Source organism: Haliotis rufescens, unplaced genomic scaffold (assembly GCF_023055435.1).
Source record: "Haliotis rufescens isolate VD_foot unplaced genomic scaffold, xgHalRufe1.0.p SCAF_3, whole genome shotgun sequence".
Classification (NCBI taxonomy): domain Eukaryota; kingdom Metazoa; phylum Mollusca; class Gastropoda; order Lepetellida; family Haliotidae; genus Haliotis; species Haliotis rufescens.
Genome location: NW_025964001.1, coordinates 23,554,735 through 23,577,721, shown reverse-complemented (window position 1 = coordinate 23,577,721; position 22,987 = coordinate 23,554,735). Strand labels below are relative to the sequence as shown.

General features: G+C 40.9%; 1 protein-coding gene across 1 annotated transcript; it reads right to left on the bottom strand.

Moving 5' to 3' along the window:
* Window positions 1-2,916: 2,916 nt before the first annotated feature.
* LOC124120311 (protein DEFECTIVE IN EXINE FORMATION 1-like) lies at window positions 2,917-20,934 on the bottom strand. Its single transcript, XM_046483110.2, has 13 exons — window positions 20,801-20,934; window positions 19,878-20,103; window positions 19,299-19,406; window positions 18,159-18,260; window positions 16,512-16,633; window positions 13,949-14,081; window positions 13,163-13,339; window positions 12,100-12,296; window positions 10,999-11,125; window positions 10,014-10,310; window positions 9,289-9,423; window positions 8,103-8,260; window positions 2,917-7,250 (listed from the first exon to the last, which is right to left on the bottom strand). Exons 1-13 carry the CDS (start codon window positions 20,929-20,931, stop codon window positions 7,112-7,114), a joined length of 2,052 nt encoding a protein of 683 aa, XP_046339066.2. The 5' UTR covers window positions 20,932-20,934; the 3' UTR covers window positions 2,917-7,111.
* Between the last annotated feature and the right edge of the window lie 2,053 nt (window positions 20,935-22,987).

The window sequence follows — 22,987 nt, the reverse complement described above, 5'->3', positions numbered from 1 at the left end:
ACGGATAAAGCGAACGAACGGATACATCGAATCCCCGATTTATCTCCTATATATTATCATATAAAATTTACGTACATAACGAACACTCTACAGCGAACTAACGGGTAAAGCGAACTGATATCTGATCCCTGACAAGCCCATCTACTGCTTATCAGTGACGTGTATAGCGAACTGAGAAATCTCACTCAATGTGAAGTGTCACTGACAATTGGCTGTACGTAATCAGCGGCGAATCAACACAATCACTGGTGACGATTCAACCTTGTTAAACTTGCATTATGTTAATCTTACCTGCGCATGTAATTGGACCAATCTTGTCTGTAAAGCAAACATTGCTAATAAACATTGTAAAAATAAAATAACACGATATTGGAATATATTATTCTACGGAAGCGTAGTGGTGCGACGGTGACTTGTTATGTATCTCCTACGTAGGACTTAGTATCTCCTACGTAGGACTTAGTATCTCCTACGTAGGACTTAGTATCTCCTACGTAGGAGTTACTATCTCCTACGTAGGAGTTACTATCTCCTACGTTGGACTTACTATCTCCTACGTAGGACTTACTATCTCCTACGTAGGACTTACTATCTCCTACGTAGGACTTAGTATTTCCTACGTAGGATAATTTTATCTATCTCCTACGTTGGACTTACTATCTCCTACGTAGGACTTACTATCTCCTACGTAGGACTTACTATCTCCTACGTAGGACTTAGTATTTCCTACGTAGGATAATTTTATCTATCTCCTACGTTGGACTTACTATCTCCTACGTAGGAGATAGTAAGTCCTACGTAGGAGATAGATAGATAGATGGCCGTGATTCTTGAGTAGGTAAAACTAGCTGGCTTCTAATTACTCGGCTGACAGGTGATTAGTCGGAAGCTCCCTCGGAAGGCTGGTTAAGGCTTATCGTGAGTCTGCCTCAGAATGGTGATATTCTACTTGTCCGGCAGCCGGCAAACAGTTAATCCCCTAGCATAAAATCTTGAGATGCCCCCCTAATCCCCCTATTGTCTGACCAATTAGTACGCCTGGGCGATTTTACTACTAAGACAAAAGGTGCCGGACAAGTAGGATGCCCCCCTCAGAATGGCCTCTTGGCTGGGGGATTCTTCTTAGCCTGGTCCAGTTGGTGTTGTCTTACCTGCTGCACCTCGGTGGACATGGCCGCCAGGAGAGAATCACAAACGATTCCTTCGCGTCTTTTGATTACATATTATTTACAGACCGCCGTCGTATAGCTGGAATAGTGCTGAGTGCGGTGTTAAACAACAAACAAACAAATAAACAAACAAACAGGAAAGACGTTAGGATTTTCCCGCCTTAGCAAGCTGAAGAGTTTGGCGCTGATTTGTGGTACATTGGTGGTGCAGCCAAAATACAGGAATTTGCCAATAATGTGATAGAGGTAGAGTATTCGTAAGAATTATAGGTTTCCAGCACCCTTGAGGGATGCAACTCTGTGGAGCAAACCAAGAAACTAGAAAATATTTGCAAGTACTTAAACTAACCAGAAGCAAACTCTCCGTGCTCCAGAAATCATTACACCCCCACCACCCATGTCCAGTGTCTCACCATCACCACATCAAGTTCCCTGTCTTAACATGAGGAGGAACCTAAAGGAATGTCCACCTTAATGACATCACTTCCTGTCTAATGACATCATTTCTGGTTTTGGAAACACGTGCACGCTGCATTGAAATTTAAAACTAGTAAGTCCGGTTCCATTCGCTACCTTCTGAAGAAAATCAAATCCACTTTCATTCGAATGACTTCCATTTGGGGTAAATCGTGTCACAGGCAGAATGTCCCTGGCTTCCAGTGTGCGAAATCAGCACTGAATGGTAGCTCATGGAGTTGTGTCTTTTCATTCTGGATGGTGAAAATACAATTTAGACAGCCTGATTGGCTGAAACGTCGCTCCTAATTGTAATAAAGAAGGTGTACAACCATAAATTTTATCCTTACTTAGTACTCGAACTTCTAAATGCCTTTTAGAGAAACTATAATGTATAAACATTCCTCCCCATTCTCAAATATAAAATCTTCACTTGAAAAATAAGACTGGTTTCTATAACAATAATATCGCTTGTGAAACTGGCTCCTGAAATCTGAAATTATCTCCTACAACATAGGTAAGTCTATTCAAAAATTATTTCACATACTGATTATGCCATGCCGACGACAGGGCCATGGTGACCAGTGTTAAGCAGAGGTGAGGTGAAATGGGGGTTAATGTCACATTCAAGGTTATTGTACTTAAAAAGTGATGTGAGGTGCTGCCTACATGTATGTTAGTACTTGTACTAGTCGGGACTGATGCTGGTTTTTATTGTAAGACCACTGAAATACCATGCCGCAGTTTAACATGGTTACCCCAGCCAGACACATTATACTAACTCCGAGCCAGCCAGTCCTTGTTTTATCCCCCCAATGCCAAGCACCAGGAAGGGAACCAACAAGTCTCATTTTTAACGTCTTTAGGTAAGAGTGAGTGAGTGAGTTGGGTTTAATGCCGCTTTTAACAGTATTACAGTTATATCACGGTGTGTCAGCTTAATGTGGGAGGAAAGCCCGAAGTGATGCGAGTCTCAGACGTTTACCACTTCGGTGAAACCCACGAGCACGGGTATGGTGCTAACAAACCTAGAAACATAATAGGGGCGAACCGGGATTCGAACCCACAATCATAGGTTTCTGGCGTGCCCAAGGGACGCAACTCTGCACAGCGAATCGCGGCACCTTAGACGACTGGGCCATCCGTGCCCCCCTTTTGGTAAGACATGGGCAGGGGTCAAATCCCTGAACTTCCTCTCTCTGGGCAGGTGCTCTATCCACTAGACCACAGAGGCGGTCAGTTATAAGTAGAGTATAGGTAGAAGCACAATAACAGAACTGTAAGCTTTTTATGAAACAGTTTTAATACAAAAGGTGTCATATATGTCATCTTGTTGACAGGTAAACCACTGGGCTTGTTAAGTTCTTTTATGGCATAAAACCCTGAATGCACACATCTCACACCACTTTTTAATAACAAGGAAGAGAAACCCCATGACAACAGGACAAGAGTATTGTGTATGAAGTTCAGGTAATTCACTCATGAAAATCAAGGAAACACAGCACATGGCAGCAACTGACAATAAATTAGAAATCACTGATTCACTCTCACAATACAAGGTAACCATGGTAACATACCCGAGGTCACTTGTGACACTTCTTCAATCAATCACACATGCACACACACACACGCACACACACACACAAACACGCACGTTATATAGGTGTTTTACATCTACTGAAACACTTTGAAAAAGCATATTCAAACTGGCTACAAAAATCAAATTAACTTGTTCTGGGTATTTAGGCATGAGATAATCAAATACAACAATATCATCCTGTCACACAGCATAGGCGGATCCAGAGGGGGAGGGGGGGTGTCCAGATATCCCACTCCTTTTTGAAAACCAAATGTAGCATGTTATTGGCAGTAAAATTATAATAAACTGAGAGAGGATTTTGATATTATGGACAATCCGCCCTCGACACTGTCATCATTATTTCTCATGCAAGTAAATATTTACTGCTAAAATAGTTTTCTTTTCCTTCCAGTTACAGTTGATCTTGCTTTTTCATTGTGTGTCAGTACATGACTGTATCAGAAGCGTTATGCAGGTTGGTTGGTTGGTTGTTTGACCCTGCACTCAGCAATATTCCAGCTATATGACCGCGGTCTGTAAATAATCGAGGCTGGACCAGACAATCCAGTGACTGACACCATGGGCATCGATCCACGCAATTGCGATCGATGACATTCACCAACCAACTCAGCGAGCCTGACCACCCGATCCCGTTAGGTGCCTTCTACGGGAAGCATGGGTTGCTGAAGACCTATTCTAACCCGAATCTTCAGGGGCAGGGCAGCTTCAACACTTTACAATTTGCACAGACATGAAATGAAGAAAACAAGTGACAGCAATCAGTATTCATGTATTATATATGCAGCTATTCATTTACTCATTTATTCATTTACTATCAGCAAAGTACACCAATAATGAGCACACTGAATGTTGGGTTGGATCCTCCCCAGGGAGTTGAGAATACAGTTGGAATGCAGACTGATCAGGTGGAAGGGGAAATAATGTAATGTGCTTTGAGCATGCCACTCCATGGCTATATCATGTGTATAAGTCATCTATTACAGTCAAACACTGTTGTCTCGAATGCGTGGGTGCTAGAGACCCAGACATGAGTGAGTGAGTAGGGTTTTACGCCGCTTTTAGCATTTTTCCATCAATACCACGGCGGGGTACAAGAAATGGGCTTCACACATTGTATCCATATTGGGAATCGAACCAGTCACACCCATCACAAACACATAAAAAGGCAAGTCAATTATTCACTTGAACCAGCCATAAAATGGACAAATAAAAACATGAATCAGATATAATTTTGGTCACTGATGCATCAAATTTGGAAATGTCCTCCACATGTCTACCATAAAACTTTATATCCTGAGAACGCATTTCAACACCTACATGTAGTCTGTCTCCCAGATCCAAGAGAATAAATTACAAGAGTCACCAGAATATGACAAATCCCTCCAGCCCCCACAAATTCGATAGAACAAATTATCTGACTGTTACTTTAAGTCCAACTTGATGAGAGAATTTCTATCTAATCTGCCTGTCCATATACAAGAATAGTTATTGAGCTATCAAAACAAAGCCATGGAACTGGGCTTCAGAGCTTTGTGTATTTCTATGTCAGGTACACACCAATATGAATGAACAGTCAAAATCAAACTTGTTGCCATTGAAAGGGAAAAAATATAAATTCTAAAAATCTCTAAATAACAAAAAAGGTACCAGTTGACAACCTGGCCTGGTGCACAGTTTCAAGAAGGAGTACCTATTAGTTTTAGAGATATGGTCTAGACAAACACAATGTAACAGAGTCAGAGCCAAACCTGTTGCCATGGAAACAGGAAAAAGATTTTGGTTTTTTTAAATAGCAAAAGGCAAAGTAGCAAAAGGCACCACATCAACCCCTGATTAATAGATGTACCAAGTTTGGATGAAAAATGTTTCCAGAGCAGAACTAAAAAGCTACTCAATGACACCTTCCTCTGTTTCAGCTAAGTCCAACTTGTTTCCATGGAAACTGGAAAAAATGAATTTTGAAAAATTCCTGAATAGCAAAAGGCACCACTTCAGGCATTGGTTAATACATGTACTAAGTTTGGATGTGCTCCAGACACGAAATACAGACGGACCAGATGATGACTATATCCCCCTAGATCTACAATGATCTGACAAGTCAAGATTGCCTAAGCTCTTGGCTGAAACTAAGCATTGTTCTGGGCTCCATTGGGATTTTATTTTGTGGAATTATCATGATGTATATTTTTAAAAAAGATCATTTTATTTCTGGGACTACAGGTAAGTCTAGGTAAAACCTTGCACAATGTGGAACTCTGTACTACATCACATATTGAGTGAGTCAGTGAGTATGTCTCAACGCCGCGTTCAGCAATATTCCAGCAATATAATGGCAGAGAAACCAGAAATGGGCTTCACACATTGTACCCGCGTGGAGAATCGAACCCGGGTCTTCGGTGTTACTCTAGGGTGGTCCTACTCCTGGATCTGCCTCCACTGATACAATGGAACTGAGTTGGGTGGTCGGTGAAATCCACCTGACACAGGTAATATTACCATAATCATGATAATACTGGTGATGGTATGATCATGATGATAGGATGGCTATTGATCATATATTTATTTATTTCCTCCTACATTCCACACTGCATTGTTTATTATTCAGTGGAAAACTGGAACTATATTTTCATAATCGTTGACTACTTTACAGCATGTGAACCAGTGAATATTTGTACCATGGCATTTTCTAAAATGAAAATTTGGTCCTTGTGCAATAAACCAAGAAGATTCAATCACAAGTTCATGCTGCAACTCTTGCAGTGCTTTATGTGCACCAGACTGGTCCCTACTCGTTTCAACTGGCTTATATTACACCCTACTGGTTTCAACTGCCCTATACTAGACTCTACTGGTACATACAGGTTTCAGCTAGTCTGTACTGGTCCCTGCAGGGACATGTATACTAGTTTGGAGTTTGTCTACCAAGATTATGTTCAGATACATTATGACAAACAAAGGACATTGGCATAGCAAACAAACATATACCGGTACATAGCACAATAACAACATGCCCACAAGTCCTTGAGCACACTTTCTACACATATTATTCTACAGGGATCTTGTTCAGTCTGTTCATCCAACATGGTGGCAATGAACAAGAAACCACCAAAAGTGCTTCTTGAAGGTTAAAGGTCTCCATGTGTCTCCATTCTACAGAGGGTAGTATGAAAGACATATTGATATGGTTGACAGATTTCCAGAACATAGGGTAACATGCTTGGCAGTGTTCACAAACATTTCAGTTTTTGACTCTCGTGCCTCGCCTAAACTAGGTGGATGAGGTGAAAGACCTTTAACGTCCAATCCAGATTATTGCACTTATATGATCAGTGGCCACTTTGTTTGTTTAACTCTGTACTCAGCAATATTCCAGCTAGATTTCAGCCTGTAAATAATCAAGTCTGGGCCAGACAAGCCAGTGATTGATCTTATGAACACCAGCCTCTACCATCAGGGTATAAGGACCCAACCCACAAAGTTGCACCGTATGACATAGGTTGCTGGAACTACTTCCAACCCGGAATCTCCGTGCGTACAGGAGCTTACTACCTCCTGACAACATGGTTTGTCTTATTCCACACTGGGAAAGACACTTCTCGTGAAAATGGCAGGATTTCATGTAGTCACCAGAACCAAAGGTAAATAAACTTGCTGCAGCACTCACAGATATCTTAGATATGTTTATCCGAGCCATCCAAGCTGTCTCATCAGTCTTATACCGTCTTTTTTGTATCTCTTGGTGCTGACCACTATCATTGACTATGTAGACAAAATCATGAGAATCAATGTGCCTTGTTATACCATCCACATCCATCCTGCAAGTTCTTGATATGTTGTTCTAGGCAGTTTCTGACAGAGTTTGGCATTCATACACTGTTGTACGATTTCACTTTGCCTTTGCTGGAAATGTCATTGGCAACAAATCTTTGGCAGGAAATCCATGATTTACTAATAATATTGTTGCCATAGCAACAAAAGGAGCCAAAACCAACCATTGTAGATCTTGAAGAATCAGTTGATTAAATCTGAAATATGATGCAATGGCAGTATTTTAGCAGATAGTGAAAATAATGTACAATTTTACTCTGTAGAAAAAAGAAGTTGCACAAAATAACATGTACAAAGCAAAGTTTTCTACATACCAAACAAAAAGTACAGAACATGTGAACTAACCAGCTTGGCATATGGAAATGCTAGCCTTTTGCAACATTGTTCAAATCTCTTATCTTGTTCAGTGGATAGTGTGGTTTTCTTGTTTTCTTGTGCATGTTGCAGTCAGCATTATTCCAGCTGTGTCATGGTGTCGTTGTTAAACTTTTGTGGCAATCAGATATTGCAACACTGGACAATCAGATATTGCTACACAAGGCAATCAGATATTGCAACACAGGGCAATCAGATGTTGCTACACAGGGCAATCAGATGTTGCTACACAGGGCAATCAGATGTTGCTACACAGGGCAATCAGATGTTGCTACACAGGGCAATCAGATGTTGCTACACAGGGCAATCAGATATTGATACACATGGCAATCAGATATTGATACACATGGCAATCAGATATTGATACACATGGCAATCAGATATTGATACACATGGCAATCAGATATTGATACACATGGCATTCAGATGTTGCTACACATGGCAATCAGATATTGATACACATGGCAATCAGATGTTGATACACATGGCATTCAGATGTTGCTACACAGGGCAATCAGATATTGATACATATGGCAATCAGATATTGATACACATGGCAATCAGATATTGATACACATGGCATTCAGATGTTTACACACAGGGCAATATTATGTTGCCACACAGGGAAATCCAACATCCTTCTGTCAAACAGGTCAGACATATCAATTACTTACTTAAGTGGAAATGTGTCCTTAAATATCTGGCCATGCTGATTGGTCAAGATAACTGTCACATGACCTCGACCTGGAACTGGCCACACAGGAACTTTGAGAGAATACATCCCTGGCTCGGACCGCTGTTCCTCTGCCAGCAGGTGCCTGCCATAATACACCTGAAAACGTACAGAGTTAAGAGAAAAACTATCACATCAATGAATTAATATTCTTAAACATTCATATCAGACACATTACAGACCTACAAATCGAGGGACTTTTAGACACAATTAATTGTTTCTGTCACTGTTTCAACATGTTCAAGTCATACTTTTTTATAAAATATGCCACGAAATGCCACAAAATCCACATGCAAAACAAACCCCTGCTATTATATTTGTTGTTGGTATGTCATACATCCTGCTGCTTGTGAGCACCATGATGGCATCTACATCCAAAAGGGTTACTATGGGGGTATATTTGTGTTCTGTTTCGGTTTTCTTTGACAGCGATCTAAATATCCAAATCGAGGCAGGATAGAAATTGAAGTCAAACTGTTTCAGAAAGCTGACATCTGACTGACTCAAGAAATGAGACCTTCAATTTGATTGGGCAGTAAAAGATTGTTTAGGGTTTACATGAGCGGAGGTGTTCTGAGATCTGGACGCAGGGAGGTAACATATGGAAGTAGAAGATCGTTTAGGGTTTACATGAGCGGAGGTGTTCTGAGATCTGGACGCAGGGAGGTAACATATGGAAGTAGAAGATCGTTTAGGGTTTACATGAGCAGAGGTGTTCTGAGATCTGGACGCAGGGAGGTAACATATGGAAGTAGAAGATCGTTTAGGGTTTACATGAGCGGAGGTGTTCTGAGATCTGGACGCAGGGAGGTAACATATGGAAGTAGAAGATCGTTTAGGGTTTACATGAGCAGAGGTGTTCTGAGATCTGGACGCAGGGAGGTAACATATGGAAGTTAAAGATTTTAATGAGTTTGTGTCAAGACATCCAGTGAAAAATTAATTTTGGGCACCATTTACCAGAAAAAAATGTTTCGGTTTTCAAAAAGATACCCATGCTAGCAAAATTTGAAAGCCATAAAAAAGCCTGAATGCATAAACACAAGTTATTCCAATATCCTCATTCACCATAATCTGGTTTATGACCCTTGTATCAACCTGCACATCCAAACAAGTATGAAACCTACTTGAATAGTGTAAGGAGACTGCTTAGGAAAGGGCGATGTGGGTCCAGCAGAATCCATCACTTGGTACTGCAACCAGAAGGACCCGCCCGTCACCTCCATCAGCTCCCTCGTGCTGCTCACCACATACACGCCAGTCTGCAACACAGACAACAGTCTACAACACATACACGCCAGTCTGCAACACAGACAACAGTCTACAACACAGACAACAGTCTACAACACAGACAACAGTCTACAACACAGACAACAGTCTACAACACAGACAACAGTCTACAACACAGACAACAGTCTACAACACTGACAACAGTCTTATTACATTATTACACTATTATTTCCACTTGGAGGAAAAAACCTCATTTCAACTGTTTCATTACAGCTAAGATAACTTTGTGGAACGCAGCTCTGATTCCAGAACTATAAACATGATAAAGCCAGGTGATACTTTTGTGCATGTGGCTTTTTTCAAAGGCCCCATGGCAATCTGAAGAACAGTCACACTTCTATTCACCACTAGAAGCTAACCTTTTTAGTCCACTAGTTCTTATAATAACACTCGGTCTTTTCAACTGCCCTCTTTCGTCGGGCAGTTAATGGAAGACCTCAGGCTTCTGCAAACAATAATGCCCTAAAAAATAGTGTTACCCTTATAATAAACAGTGTCTTGAGTGTAAATAGTAAAGTGATATCTCCTGTGGAAGCCGGTTTTGGGTGGTAAAGTCTTGTACCTTCTGGTCATGGACAGTGAAGTCATTGGGTGTTTTCGTGACAGCAGGCCAGGCCAGCAGCTGAATCCCTCGATTCCACGTCTCCCCGATCCATTCACTGGGATGTGGCTCCACCCCTGTTCCCAGGCAGAACAGAGTCCCGTCATTGGTGGAGACCAGGAGCTCCAGGCCCCGGGACATGGGAATGAGCTCGTGGCTGACGATCTCCACGAGCGACATCTCCCCAATAGGCAGGTGGGCCTGACACACCTGATCCCCCGACACAAGGTACAAGAAGCTGTCGTCTGCCACAAACACCTGGAGGTCAAACATACAAGTGATTCAATGTTGATTTATGTTGTATCAGAAATATAACCCCATATCCTGGCTGCCTGTACACAGTTGAGTCTCGACCAGGCACATCAGTGGTAGACACCATGAGCTATATAATCCTGCCATCTCGGCCAAAGACACATCTTCACAACTTGATTTAACAGATCTTGGGACAATCAGGGCTGGACACTCTCAAAACAACTTCCTAAATAATTATATGCCTTTACATTGCGTTTCCTTCATTAAATTTCAAATTTCATTTTACAAACAGATAATATGAACAATAAGATATTAATGTTTCATGATTTTGATAATCCTTGTGATCAGTAGGATTTCGCCTTTTTAGCAGTATTGACATAATGTAATGACAGAGGAGTCAAACTAGGGTTCACAAATTCAGTCCATATTGGATCTGAACCTGGGCCGTAGAGCCTTTAGGCTACCTCACTACCAGCAACAGACTAAAGTGAGAGTGCAAGTATGGTTTTACGCTGCATTTAGCAATACTGACACAACATCACAGCCGGGTACAGAAAAGAGGTTCACGAATTGTAACCCTGTGTGGAATCGAACCCAGGCCGTTGTTATGACAACAGACTTAAACCTAGCATCCTAGGAGGAGAATTACAAAGCACATGCACTTTCATTGCTGTCAGTATCCATGACTACATACCAGGTCCACAGCGCCATCTGTGGAACCAATCTTTGTCAGGAGAATGTTTCCTGCTATCCTCGTGCCAAACTTCATCGGCCATTTAGGGAGGGGCTTACCGGTAGTACCATTCAGTGCAAAGACATTACTGGAACCAGAAATCATAGTGATTAAATACGCCAAATGCAAAATAGTTACAATTTACTGCCAATAAGCACATTCCTTTCTTTTCTTTTTCCATGATCAGTTCTATGTGATCCAACCTCCTGTACGTCTATAGGCTACAGCAAAAACAACAGTTCATCAGGCCCCCATGTTTCCGGGAAAAGACTTTTGAAGAAGTTTATTTTAGCATGTTGAGAGTACAACAGAGAACAATTTTCCTTCATTGTCTGCATGGTCTAAATGCAGACATAAGTTGTCTTTACACAAGGCATATTAGCTGCGGCATGTTGCTTGAAGACCAGGAATAAATCATCACCAGAATATGTTTACTCATGTCTGGATGAAGAAATAAATGGTCATAAGAGTTATAAGTGTGTTGAGATTTAACGTCACATCGGCAGTATTTCAGCCATATCGTGACCAAGGTTATAAAGAGTATATACTCAATACAACATCATTAAAATGAGATCGTTGTTCTCGCTATCGCTAAACAAAGCTTAGCGGTAGCAAGAACTTAGATCTAATTTTAATGAGATTGATAAACAAAATAAACAAATTCATAATAAGGGTAATCACATTAAATGCATGAGTTTTAAATAATGCTTATGATAGAAATGTCCTTCATATTTTGAGCTTAACATTTCTTCTTATTCAAGCATTAAGATAAAAGGTTCAAAATGACAAAGTCACCAGGCAACCTACCAAGAAATAACTGACCAAATCAGAATGACAGACAGTGTGTGTAACATGTTGAAAATGAGTGACAACAAGAAACATTTAGACAACTTTTCATCGCCTGAACTATTAAGTTAAAAATGTCTAACCTATACTTGAAAAGTGTCAGTTATTTAGTGTAAGTTTCAGATAGAGTACACATTTACTGCGTGGCACAATCATGATGACAGCGATGTCTATGATGAGTACATGAACAAAGGCTAACCTCCAGTAAACACATACCCATCACTCGTTGCTATGACAACATCGAGTATCCCATCCTGATTAATATCCGTGATCCGACTACCAGGTGATGATGAACCAGTTACCTCCCCTTCCCACAAGGTGACGCCATCTCTGTCTACACATGCAACATTACCACTTGTGTCTATGGCAATAATCTCAAGCTTGCCGTCTCTGTTTATGTCTTCTACTGTTACCTAAAGGAGAAAAGGGATGGAGCAGGTAACAGGTTGTCAAATTGACAAGGAGTGATTCAAAAGTGTGTGTAAAGTGTTCATACTTACCTGTGAATGAATTATCTCCCCTTGTTACATTCTACAAGTTGTTTTATCTAGGTTCCCAAAGTGTCGTGTCCTGATGTTTGAGTGGCATTTACACATGTTAGAAATTTGAGCGAGTGAGTTGGTTTTAACCCTGCTTTGAACATTATATCATAGCATGTCAGCTTAATGTGGGAAGAGAGCCCAAAGTGATGCAGGTCTTAGACGTGAACCACTTTGGTGAAACCCTTGAGCATAGGTATGGTGATGACAAACCTAGAAACATAATCATGGCTAACCAGGATTCGAACCAACAACCATAGGTTTCTGGCGTGCCCAAGGGACGCAACTCTGCACAGCAAATTGTGGTGCCTTAGAAGACTGGGCAACCTGTGCCCCAGTTAGAAGTTGGCTGTATGACAGATGATGAGAGACTATGGATGATCATTTTTATTCCAATTGTAGCCACATTTGGGTGAGATTCTAACACCAAGCAAGTGATGGCTTGATTGATAGTGATGTCAACACTGAAGCAATGTTGTCACCAGTAACAAAGAAGCTGATCATTTGTACTATCTTGTCATAAGGGTGGTTACCTGACATTGTATTCTATTCATATATATGTTCTATTGTAAAATCTGATATTGGAGTACGGAAGAAAGTGAGTTTTGGGAAAGTGATCTGGGTGGACTGTATGCAAGCATAGCCTTTATTCTGAAGTCACTTCTTGTACAGACTGTGTTCCTTGATAAGTCCCCTCCCACCCCCTCCCCCAATGGGAACAAGTGTTCAGGTCACCTCACCTGACCATGTAAACTGTTCATATTTTTAGGGAATCCTCTCCGTTGGTGACCAAACTTGTCCAGGACATGGAGATTGCCCGCCGAGGTGGCCAGTAGCACCTCCAGGTCACTGCCGTTGCTGTCCAGGTCTATGACCGTCGGGGAGAACAGAGTGAAGGCAGGAAACTGCGCGTGTACCTGCCAGACAAAGGATTTGTGACTATTTCAGTCTTTCCATACTACAAGTAAAATTCCAACACAGACTAGGTCTCATGTACCTGGTAGCAAGTGCACTATCACTAAAATCAGATCTTTTACTGCGATACTAAAATGTTATAGAAGGCAGACATCTGATTGGCTCAAGAACCTGTGCATCCTTCATTTTGATTGGGTGGTCAAAGTTCACTCAGGCTTCACATGATGCAACTCTTAAAGGAATTTTTTTAGATCTGCATGTAAACAGGTACCGAATTGGAGTAAATATCTTTAATGAGTTTGCACCAGGCTTAATCATGTTAATTACAAGTATCTAATTTATTAACAAACCTACATACCCACGGAAGATTAAAACAAACCAATCTACCCATGTTACATCAAGGATTGATTAAGAAACATACACAACTGTACTAAATGAAGGATTAAGAAACCTATGTACCCATGTTAGTTCAAGGATTGATGATGAAACCTACGTATCCATGTTAGTTCAAAGATTGATGATGAAACCTACGTACCCATGTTAGTTCAAGGATTGATGAAGAAACCTACATACTTATGTCAGGTCAAAAACTGATACAGAAAGCGACTTACCTGTGTTAGATCCAGGTAGACGTGCCTGATTGGTTCAAGGCTGGTGAGGTTGAGAACTGTCACTCCATCCACCAAATACCGACTAAAGAGAGGACTCTTCAGGTCTTTCAGATGTTGCTTCTTTTCAGGAGTTCTGAAATATGTTTGAACAGCACTGCAAGTTAGCATGGCTACATACAGCATATGCCTCAATTGTTTTTGGAGAGTAGATCATAAATATAAAATATTGTAAATTTTGCAATAAATTGTATATTAATAATACTTATCCTCTCTCACACTATCCATTTCTTCTTTTAATCCTTCGTGGAAACATGCTTGAAGAAATTTTCCAGCTTCTATAAAATAATTCACACGAACACATCCCAGCATCACCATGGACACCACCAGTTGAATAGTTAGGATCCTATGGAGTAGGAAGCAGCTGTGTGTCACAGGTGGACCCGGTACAGACAAAGTGGTAGGGGCCAGAACTAGAAGCGGAGACAGAGATCCGGGGCGACACGCAGAACTGTTATTCCCAGGTGTGGCTACTGGCCACGGACATCTACAGGAAGTAGAAGAACGGTGAGGATCATCTCGGCGACAATGACCAGAAGATGGATTCCTGCGAGGAGAATGATAGAATGATGGTAATCTGGATAAGGTGAATCATAGGAGTACCGGTACCAAGGGGGAAGCGTTGACATTCACACGGGAGGTCCACCGTAAGGAGAAGAATTCCAAGGAAAAAACTGTTGTGGATGATGGTAATTATCAGAGCAAGCCCGATCCCATTGGTGATGATGGTCCAGATAACTGGAGGATGAGGAGCGGCCCAAGGTTGACGAACGTGCCAACAAAGTGGCATAAAATAATATTCATCTTTAGCGTTAGGCAAAGAATATGTCGTCACTGCAGATGGAGGGATGCAATTGGAAGAGTATCTGCAGTATTGGCAATAGTACATGTGGGAGAAGAAGACAACAAACACCTAACCGCAGACTCCCTGGCAGCAGGAGAGAACATGACCGACTGTGAAGGAAGGGTGGTAGCGGACAATCCCTGAACAACTGAGATTTCTGTTGCTTGAACCTGGCGCACGTCTGTAACAGCTAGCAGACTGCTTGTCAAGGGAGGCAGGGATGTCATCCATGAAAAAGTATCTGACACCATTGTCTTTGATGGAAAGCGCAGGTAGGGCTGATTCCTGAGGCTTCAAACCCTCAAACAGGCTCTTTGGAGCAGTCTTCTTAGCATTCGATTTATTCTCCGAATCCTTCAATTTGAAACGCCTGTCTCTAAGCCGACATTTGTGCAGGTAGACACTGAAGGATTCATCAGAGAGATGGACACAAGAAGAAGAGCTGCATGACCCTGGCTGTCACAACACTTGTCATGCGGGTTGGATCGTGAAAAAGTCTGCCTGCAAACAAAACTGATGTGTTTTTTGGTTGTCCACGACCTCTTTTCGCTTAGAAACACTTTGGGGTTGTAAGTATCTGACACCATTGTCTTTGATGGAAAGCGCAGGTAGGGCTGATTCCTGAGGCTTCAAACCCTCAAACAGGCTCTTTGGAGCAGTCTTCTTAGCATTGGATTTATTCTCTGAAATCCTTCAATTTGAAACGCCTGTCTCTAAGCCGACATTTGTGCAGGTAGACACTGAAGGATTCATCAGAGAGATGGACACAAGAAGAAGAGCTGCATGACCCTGGCTGTCACAACACTTGTCATGCAGGTTGGATCGTGAAAAAGTCTGCCTGCAAACAAAACTGATGTGTTTTTGGGTTGTCCACGACCTCTTTTCGCTTAGAAACACTTTGGGGTTGTAAGTAGTGTAACCACTAAAAAACAACTGTATTCTCTAACACAGAAGCACGTCACCACTGTGGCAATTAGAAAGAGAAATGATTTGGCTTGGGTAGGCATGTAAGCTTTTGGTAGGTCACAGCGCACTGGATTTCAGTGCAGGGCCCTATTGTTTGGGTGATGACCATGGTGACACTACGATGTGTTCGGGTCAATTGTTTTTGTAGAAACTGGAAACTTTGTTCAAGCACGTTTCAATGTAGGATCAAAAGAAGAAGAAATGCATAGTGTGAAATAGGATAGGCTTAAAAATTTAGAAAATCACTTCAAACACCTTAGGCTGCATAAAAAGTTTCTGGAGGAGAGTGAGGAAGAACGGGTTTTTTTTAATGAAACAAAGGTGATGGTCGAGAGAAGAACACGTTTTATTGTTTCCCCAACAAACACAGCTGGGCACACACACATGAAACTCAGTCAGTAGTCAAGCATGCATTACAAAATCTGCAGGAAATTTTTAAAAAATATTATTTATTGGCAATAAAAATGACTGATGCGCTGATTGCCAAGAAGCAATTAATAATATTTAGCCACAAGATTTTGGCATATTTGGGGGGAAATCAGTAAATAGATGTTATGATCAGTTGATGACACAGCGTGTTCTTAATATCAAAAATTACAGCAACATTAAAGGTGAGTTGCATACTAAACCAATAATGACCAAAGGTAGTGCTTTTGTTTCTGCTTTTTTTCTTTTTTCTTCCGACCAACCCCTTACCTGTAATCCTCTTCATCAAAGAAGTAGGTGACAGGTAGAACCAGTTCCTCCAGCCTGCCGTCTCGGTTGAGGTCAGCCAGTGCAGGCGTGGCATACACGTGGGGGTCCACGGGGAGGTAGGCCTATACACAGAGCCACACTCAGTTGAACTGACAGTATGTCTACAATATCATCAGCTGGATATCTCATCATGAACAGCTGTAATAGTAACACTCATAATCATGATAATAGTACCCTCCACAACAACCCTCCCAATATTTCCAAATCTCATTAAAATAAAATCAGATCTCTTACTCCAATGCAATGCCTATCTGTATGAAGATCTGATGACACCTCCATATATCTATGGCATGAAAGTAAAAGATCTGATTATAATGAGAATGAGTAGGTCAAGATTTAATATGGTACTTACTTGTATGTCTGCCAAACTAAGATACTGTGTCTGTGCTATTAGGGTAATTGTTAAATGCTAGATTAATACACATAATAAATTGAAGTTTATAAATGTACTAATTAAAATTTGTGAATGACTAATTTGTTTTAAATAATATTAGGACTACCACATGGTTCAAGTTAAGATCACCCTACGGCCTTGCAGACATTATTAACAAGCATTGTCGTACAAGCATTTCAAAACACCCTGTACTGTGCTCAAAGCTAAGGTAAACTTTAGTAGAGGCCTGAGGTGAAGGTAACAAGACCTTTAGCATACAACAGTGTTCCCCTTTACCAGTAATTACCAGTTATGTACCGGTCAAATTAGGATTGCACCAGTAATTCATGTGAGAGTCAGTCCCTGTGGACCTCCAAACAAAATACCTTATAAATCTCTGTTGTTGAACACAACACTGGCAATATTCAAATAAGCTTCGAACAAAGTCAGCTTGTCTGTTACCATCAGGGTTTCCCCTTGTCTATTTTTAGTGCAATGAAACAACATTTCGCTTTTCTTCGAGGTTCAAAATATATTTGTAGTGTCTTCGTCTCGAAATATTATAAAAAAAGAAGAGAAAATTGTGACTGAACTTTGTGTGAATGACATGTAGATCTAACTAAGTCACTTCAGAGATGATGTCATTACATTGAACATGATCTTGAAAGAATTATAACCAGGGAATTTTCATACATTTGTTGAAGTTGGTGACTGACAAAAATTAGGGGGGATAGGTAATTTTTAAAGTTGCCAGTCCACGAAGAAAGCCAGCAGGATCACTGTACAAGATGACAAAGGATGAGAAAGCAAGTGGCTATTACAAATGATTATTCTCGTTGTGGACTAAGTTGCTATATGCAGTGGTATCATTAACTATTTATCAAATTAATCAATACATCCTAATTAAGGGAATGAGTAAGAGAAATCTTGACTTCAGATTAGCATGATGAGGTGGTCAATTGTTTTGCCTATATGATTGTGTTACAACATTCCCCAACAATATTGATTGTAGCAGTTTTCATGTACTTAACTGCAGGTTTGTTGACTCTAGGACTCTAGGATTTGACTGCAGGGAAATTTCTGGAGTGCTATTTAAGTGGTGTAAAACAACAATCTGAACTCATCTCACCAATAACACTACAGTGTTACATACTCAGCTCCATAAACTTGATAAATGAAACAGTTCTGTTCTATAATGATTCAACGAAACTCACATTTGTTTTTGTGACATCATCAGCAACGTACTGGTGGATATCATCATACCCAGCGTACAGAACCTTCTCATGCCAGTCTTTAAGTACATACACAGGAGGCAGCTGAAACACACAAGCAATAGGCACACGCCTGTCATATAGATCAAATATTGAAAATTCATAACAATAGGAATAAAGTATCAGTTTTTTCCTGATTTTTATCAATCCAACTACAACACTGAAAGGGTACATCAACTTTAAATAGAGTAGATACCATTTGTGTTCATTGTGATTGAATTTGATTTAATATTGCTTTGAAAAATATTCTGATTGTTTTCTTAGGTTGGGAGGAGGAGCCTAAGAACTTATGAGTGAGTGAGTATGGTTTTAGCAATGTTTGAGCAATATCATGATGGGAGAAACTAGAAATGGGCTTCACACGTCACCCATATGGGGAATCAAACTCGAGTCTTCAGCATGACAAGCTAACACTTTAACCACAAGGCTACCCAACTGCCCCCTTAAGAAATATAGGTCACAGACATTAAAACTGTGGTGAAATGTGCAAGAATACATATGCTGACACACCCAGGATCATAATCAGGGCTGATCTGGCATCCGAATCCCACAACACATCGACCAATGCACAAGCAAGGGACATAACTCTACACAGAAACTGAAGCACCTAAGACCTACAGCTTGGTAGTATATGGTCCAGTGTCTGTTTTCAGTGGTTAGTCTACTCTATTTATCTTAAATGACTTGTGTAGCGCAATAAATAAACAATTGTCGGTCAGTAGGTGAGCAAATAAAATGATAATGTTGTGCAAAGTTCAGTATGTTTAATAATTTGACTGTAATATGCATATATTGACATTCATGAGGTGGCTTTGTTTTCTTAATACAAGTACACAAGAGGTTTGCAGTGGCCAGAGAATACATCAACTTCATTTGATCAATTGTTATTCACAAAGTTAATGGCTTCCTTAATATTGCATGTTCAATGATGGAGCAGTCTGCACAATCTGAATTTGTATTTCACTTTTCTTTCACTTGTGGAGTTTGCATCCAGACGGTCAAATCTATAAACCAAACAATATAAAAGTGGTATTTACCAGCTTGGTGAACACTGCCGAGAATCATGATAACAAGTGCAGTTACCTGATACGTGTACTGGGGCAAGTAAGTTCCATCATACTTGAAAAACTTCAGTTCCCCAGATGACATGACAAACAGAACATCCAGCATCCCATCTCCGTCCACATCGTACTGGGGCACAACAAGACAACATGAGCATAAACCATAAAAATGGAAACTATTGTAGTTTTTTGGACCAACTATTCTTGGTTGGTTCCATCTAAACTATAAATCTAGAGGTACCAAGCTCTACCCAGAAAATGCAGTATATTTCTATCCAAATCATTACCTGAACATTCCTGAACACAAAGTCTGATTATTGCAATCAAGATGTGATCAGAAAAGTTGAGTTTGACAGTAAAGAGTTATCAACATGCTTAAAGTTTTAGAGTACATGTAGTGGACTTGAATATATACATGATATAGATCGAGTTATCAAAGTTTAACATTTCCAGCAGTGTTTGTTTGTTTATTTGTTGTTTAACGCCGCACTCAGCAATATTCCAGCTATATGATGGCCTTTCTAGCAGTGAACTTAAGTATATAAAGAGCGGGACTTGAGTATATCATGGTATTTATAGAGTTCTCAAAGTTTGACAGTACCTGCAGTGGACTTGAGTGTATAGAATTCTCCAAGTTTTGAGATGGCCAACGAGAGTCTTCCAGTGTTTTACCATTCTCCCCATCCAACACTGTCAGCGCCTCACTGAACGGTGCAGCAATGACATCAATCACTCCATCCCCATCCACATCAGCAAGTAGCGGAGATGCAGCAAATGGCGAAAGACCCACCTCGGCCTGCCACAGGACCTTCAAGTTATAGCCACATCTAGGAAAACAACGAAAGTCCATGACAGTCATGATAAATACACCACAGTGTTCATTCTAGTTACCAAAAAGATAGATCCATTCAGATCCACTAGTGACAAAAAGACCCGAGAAGATCCGGGTTAGAATAGGTCTTCAGCAACCAATGCTTGCCGTAAAAGGCAACTATGCTTGTCGTAAGAGGCAACTAATGGGATCGGGTGGTCAAGCGCTAACCCTTAGGATCGTAGGTTTGATTGGCAAGGGATGCCAAATCCGAATGATCGCAAAGGGCGGTTCAATCGTAAAGTGAATCCACGTGTTTAGGATCCATTTTGGGGTAATCTACCCTAACCCTAATACAATTGCCCTAAGGATCGCGAGGTCACAGTAATGGAGCCAATAGGCGCTACAAGCTACAGTCTTGACAATGTAAACATGGTTGAAGGGGGTCGAGTCATCCCACAGATCGACATCCTTACCTTGTCAACCTTTCTTTGGGTTAATTACATAGCCATGTGGACAAGGCGTCCGACGTCGGATCAGAAAGTCCGTAGCTCGAATCCCATCATGGGACTCGGACATGTCATGGCCGCTACACCTATATGGTTCATATCGTTGTATGCCTAACACAGGATACTGACAGTAGCAGCTCGCGCCCGCCACTATCACTATTTTCCTGCAGTACTAACAGGTTTTTCAAGATGAAATCGTGTTACCTTTTTAGTTCTGTCTTTTCAGATTTCACTTTCGATGCGATATGATGTTCATCTCCAATACAGGGTTGAAATGACGTTAACAAAACAACGGATAGCCAAATAACGCAATCTGAGCCCATGGGCGCAGACATCTTGAAATGGTGGAAGGGAGATAACTTCAGTTGACTGAAACATTCGCCACCACTCGCATTTTTTCTGTATCCCGCCATTCGGCTTGTCACGGAATGACACGAGTTCGTCACGAACGAATGGAATGTTGATTTCACCTGACGGCTCTGGGAGCAATATGTAACTTTCATCAACCTGTGGCACCGTTTCGCCCTAACTATGTATTATAACTTCCATCGATCAATATTTATGGATACAAAATGTAAATCTTGAAAAGTACAGCGACTAAGACTTTTTTGCAGATTCGTCATGTTAACAATGCAACCAGTTTTCTTCTGGTTGACAAGGATGGTTTAACAGCATCACGTACAGTTTGTTTTGTTTGTCGTTTTACGCCGCACTTAGTAATATTCCAGCTATTAAACGGCGGCCTGTGAATAGTCCAGTCTGGACCAGACAATGCAGTGATCGATATTGTTGAACGATCAACGCCGTTGGGGTACGAGGACAACGCAATCAAACAATTTTAAGTCACCGAGCCTGACCACTCGATTCATTTGGTCGCCTCTTTCGACCTGCATGGATTGCTGGTGACCCCTTCAAACCACACGTACGGGACATATAGGTGTTGTTTATTAGTTTGTTTAACGCCGCACTCGTCAATATTACATCTATTTGCACTGGCGGAGGTTGGGCTGCAGGGATTGCGCATTCACTTTAGAAATACATTGAACCAGTAATTATCGTCTGCTCATAGCTTTTCGGACATCGTAGTTACGTTTTTGAACGGCCATGCTTATCCCGGTTAATCGCGCTTTAACAAGGGGTGTGGCGTCACACAGACTTTGTAAATACCCAGTTGATGGCTTGGTTTTGAGATAAAGTTGTCTTTTAAAAGTGAGTGAGATGTTTTACGGTAGTCTGTCTTACAGACCCTGATACAAATATATATCAAATACAGCCCATGCAAGTCTTTAATGTTTGGCAAGTCTAGATTACTGCAGTATCAGGAATCATATCTGAAAATGAAGAGAATCATTGGGTTCCCTTTTATTATATTTTTATTAAGATAACTGAACAACTGTTTTTTCTGTACGATATGTTCATTTCAGAGACTAGATGTTAGTCTAGTTTTACGGTTGTTCTTGTGATTAGCGAGAAAACTACGAATGTTCCTTAAGCGTTCGAAAACCCATAACACGAGGATATAAGAAATTAAGTTAAATTTAATTTAATAAAGAATTTGTATAGCGCATATTCTAATTAACAACAATGCCCTAAGACCATGATTGATCTAGTCAAAGGCTCCCTTGAAGTCACGGGTCTTAAGTGCCCTTTTAATGTTTCTCAGATTTTCAGATTTTCAGATTTCTTGTGGCAGATTGTACCGTAGCAATGGATCAGCATGTTGAAATGACCTATCGCCATGTTTTTGTACGGGACTTTGGCACCACTAGCAGATGTTGATCGGAGAGAACGTGCAGGCTTGTATGGTAATATCAGTTCCTGTATGTATCAGAAGCCAAACTATTCATTGTCAGAGTGAGTAGTTTAGATAGAGACGTGGCCGTGGTTATGGATCCCAGATTCGCCTTGATATATAATGACCGCCGCTCAATCGGCGCTACCCTGTCTGTGCTCGGGTGTTTCACCAGCTGGTAGACGAGTTGCTTGCTCGGGTCTTGCCTACCATATGTTTGACATGAAAGACATACTGTCAAAAGCTGGGTTTTCTTCACACCCAATACAGTTTGCTGAATAGTTAGCGAGACCCATGTTTTATTTAATGTGTTGTAATTTACGTATCACTTAGTCTACCATATGTGTTACTGTTGGTGTTTCCTTAGACAAGTGACTTTTTTCGAAATATGCCCTTGTTCACTGATCACCCAGTAGTGAATGGGTACCCGGTTGGAGGAGATGGTAATGTGACTGTTTTCCTTGAAGCACTTCTCAGGCGCTGCCTGGATTGTAAACTCTACAGGGGGATGAGAAATAAAATCACACACACACACACACACACACACACACACACACACACACACACACACACACACACACACACGAAGATAACAGAAA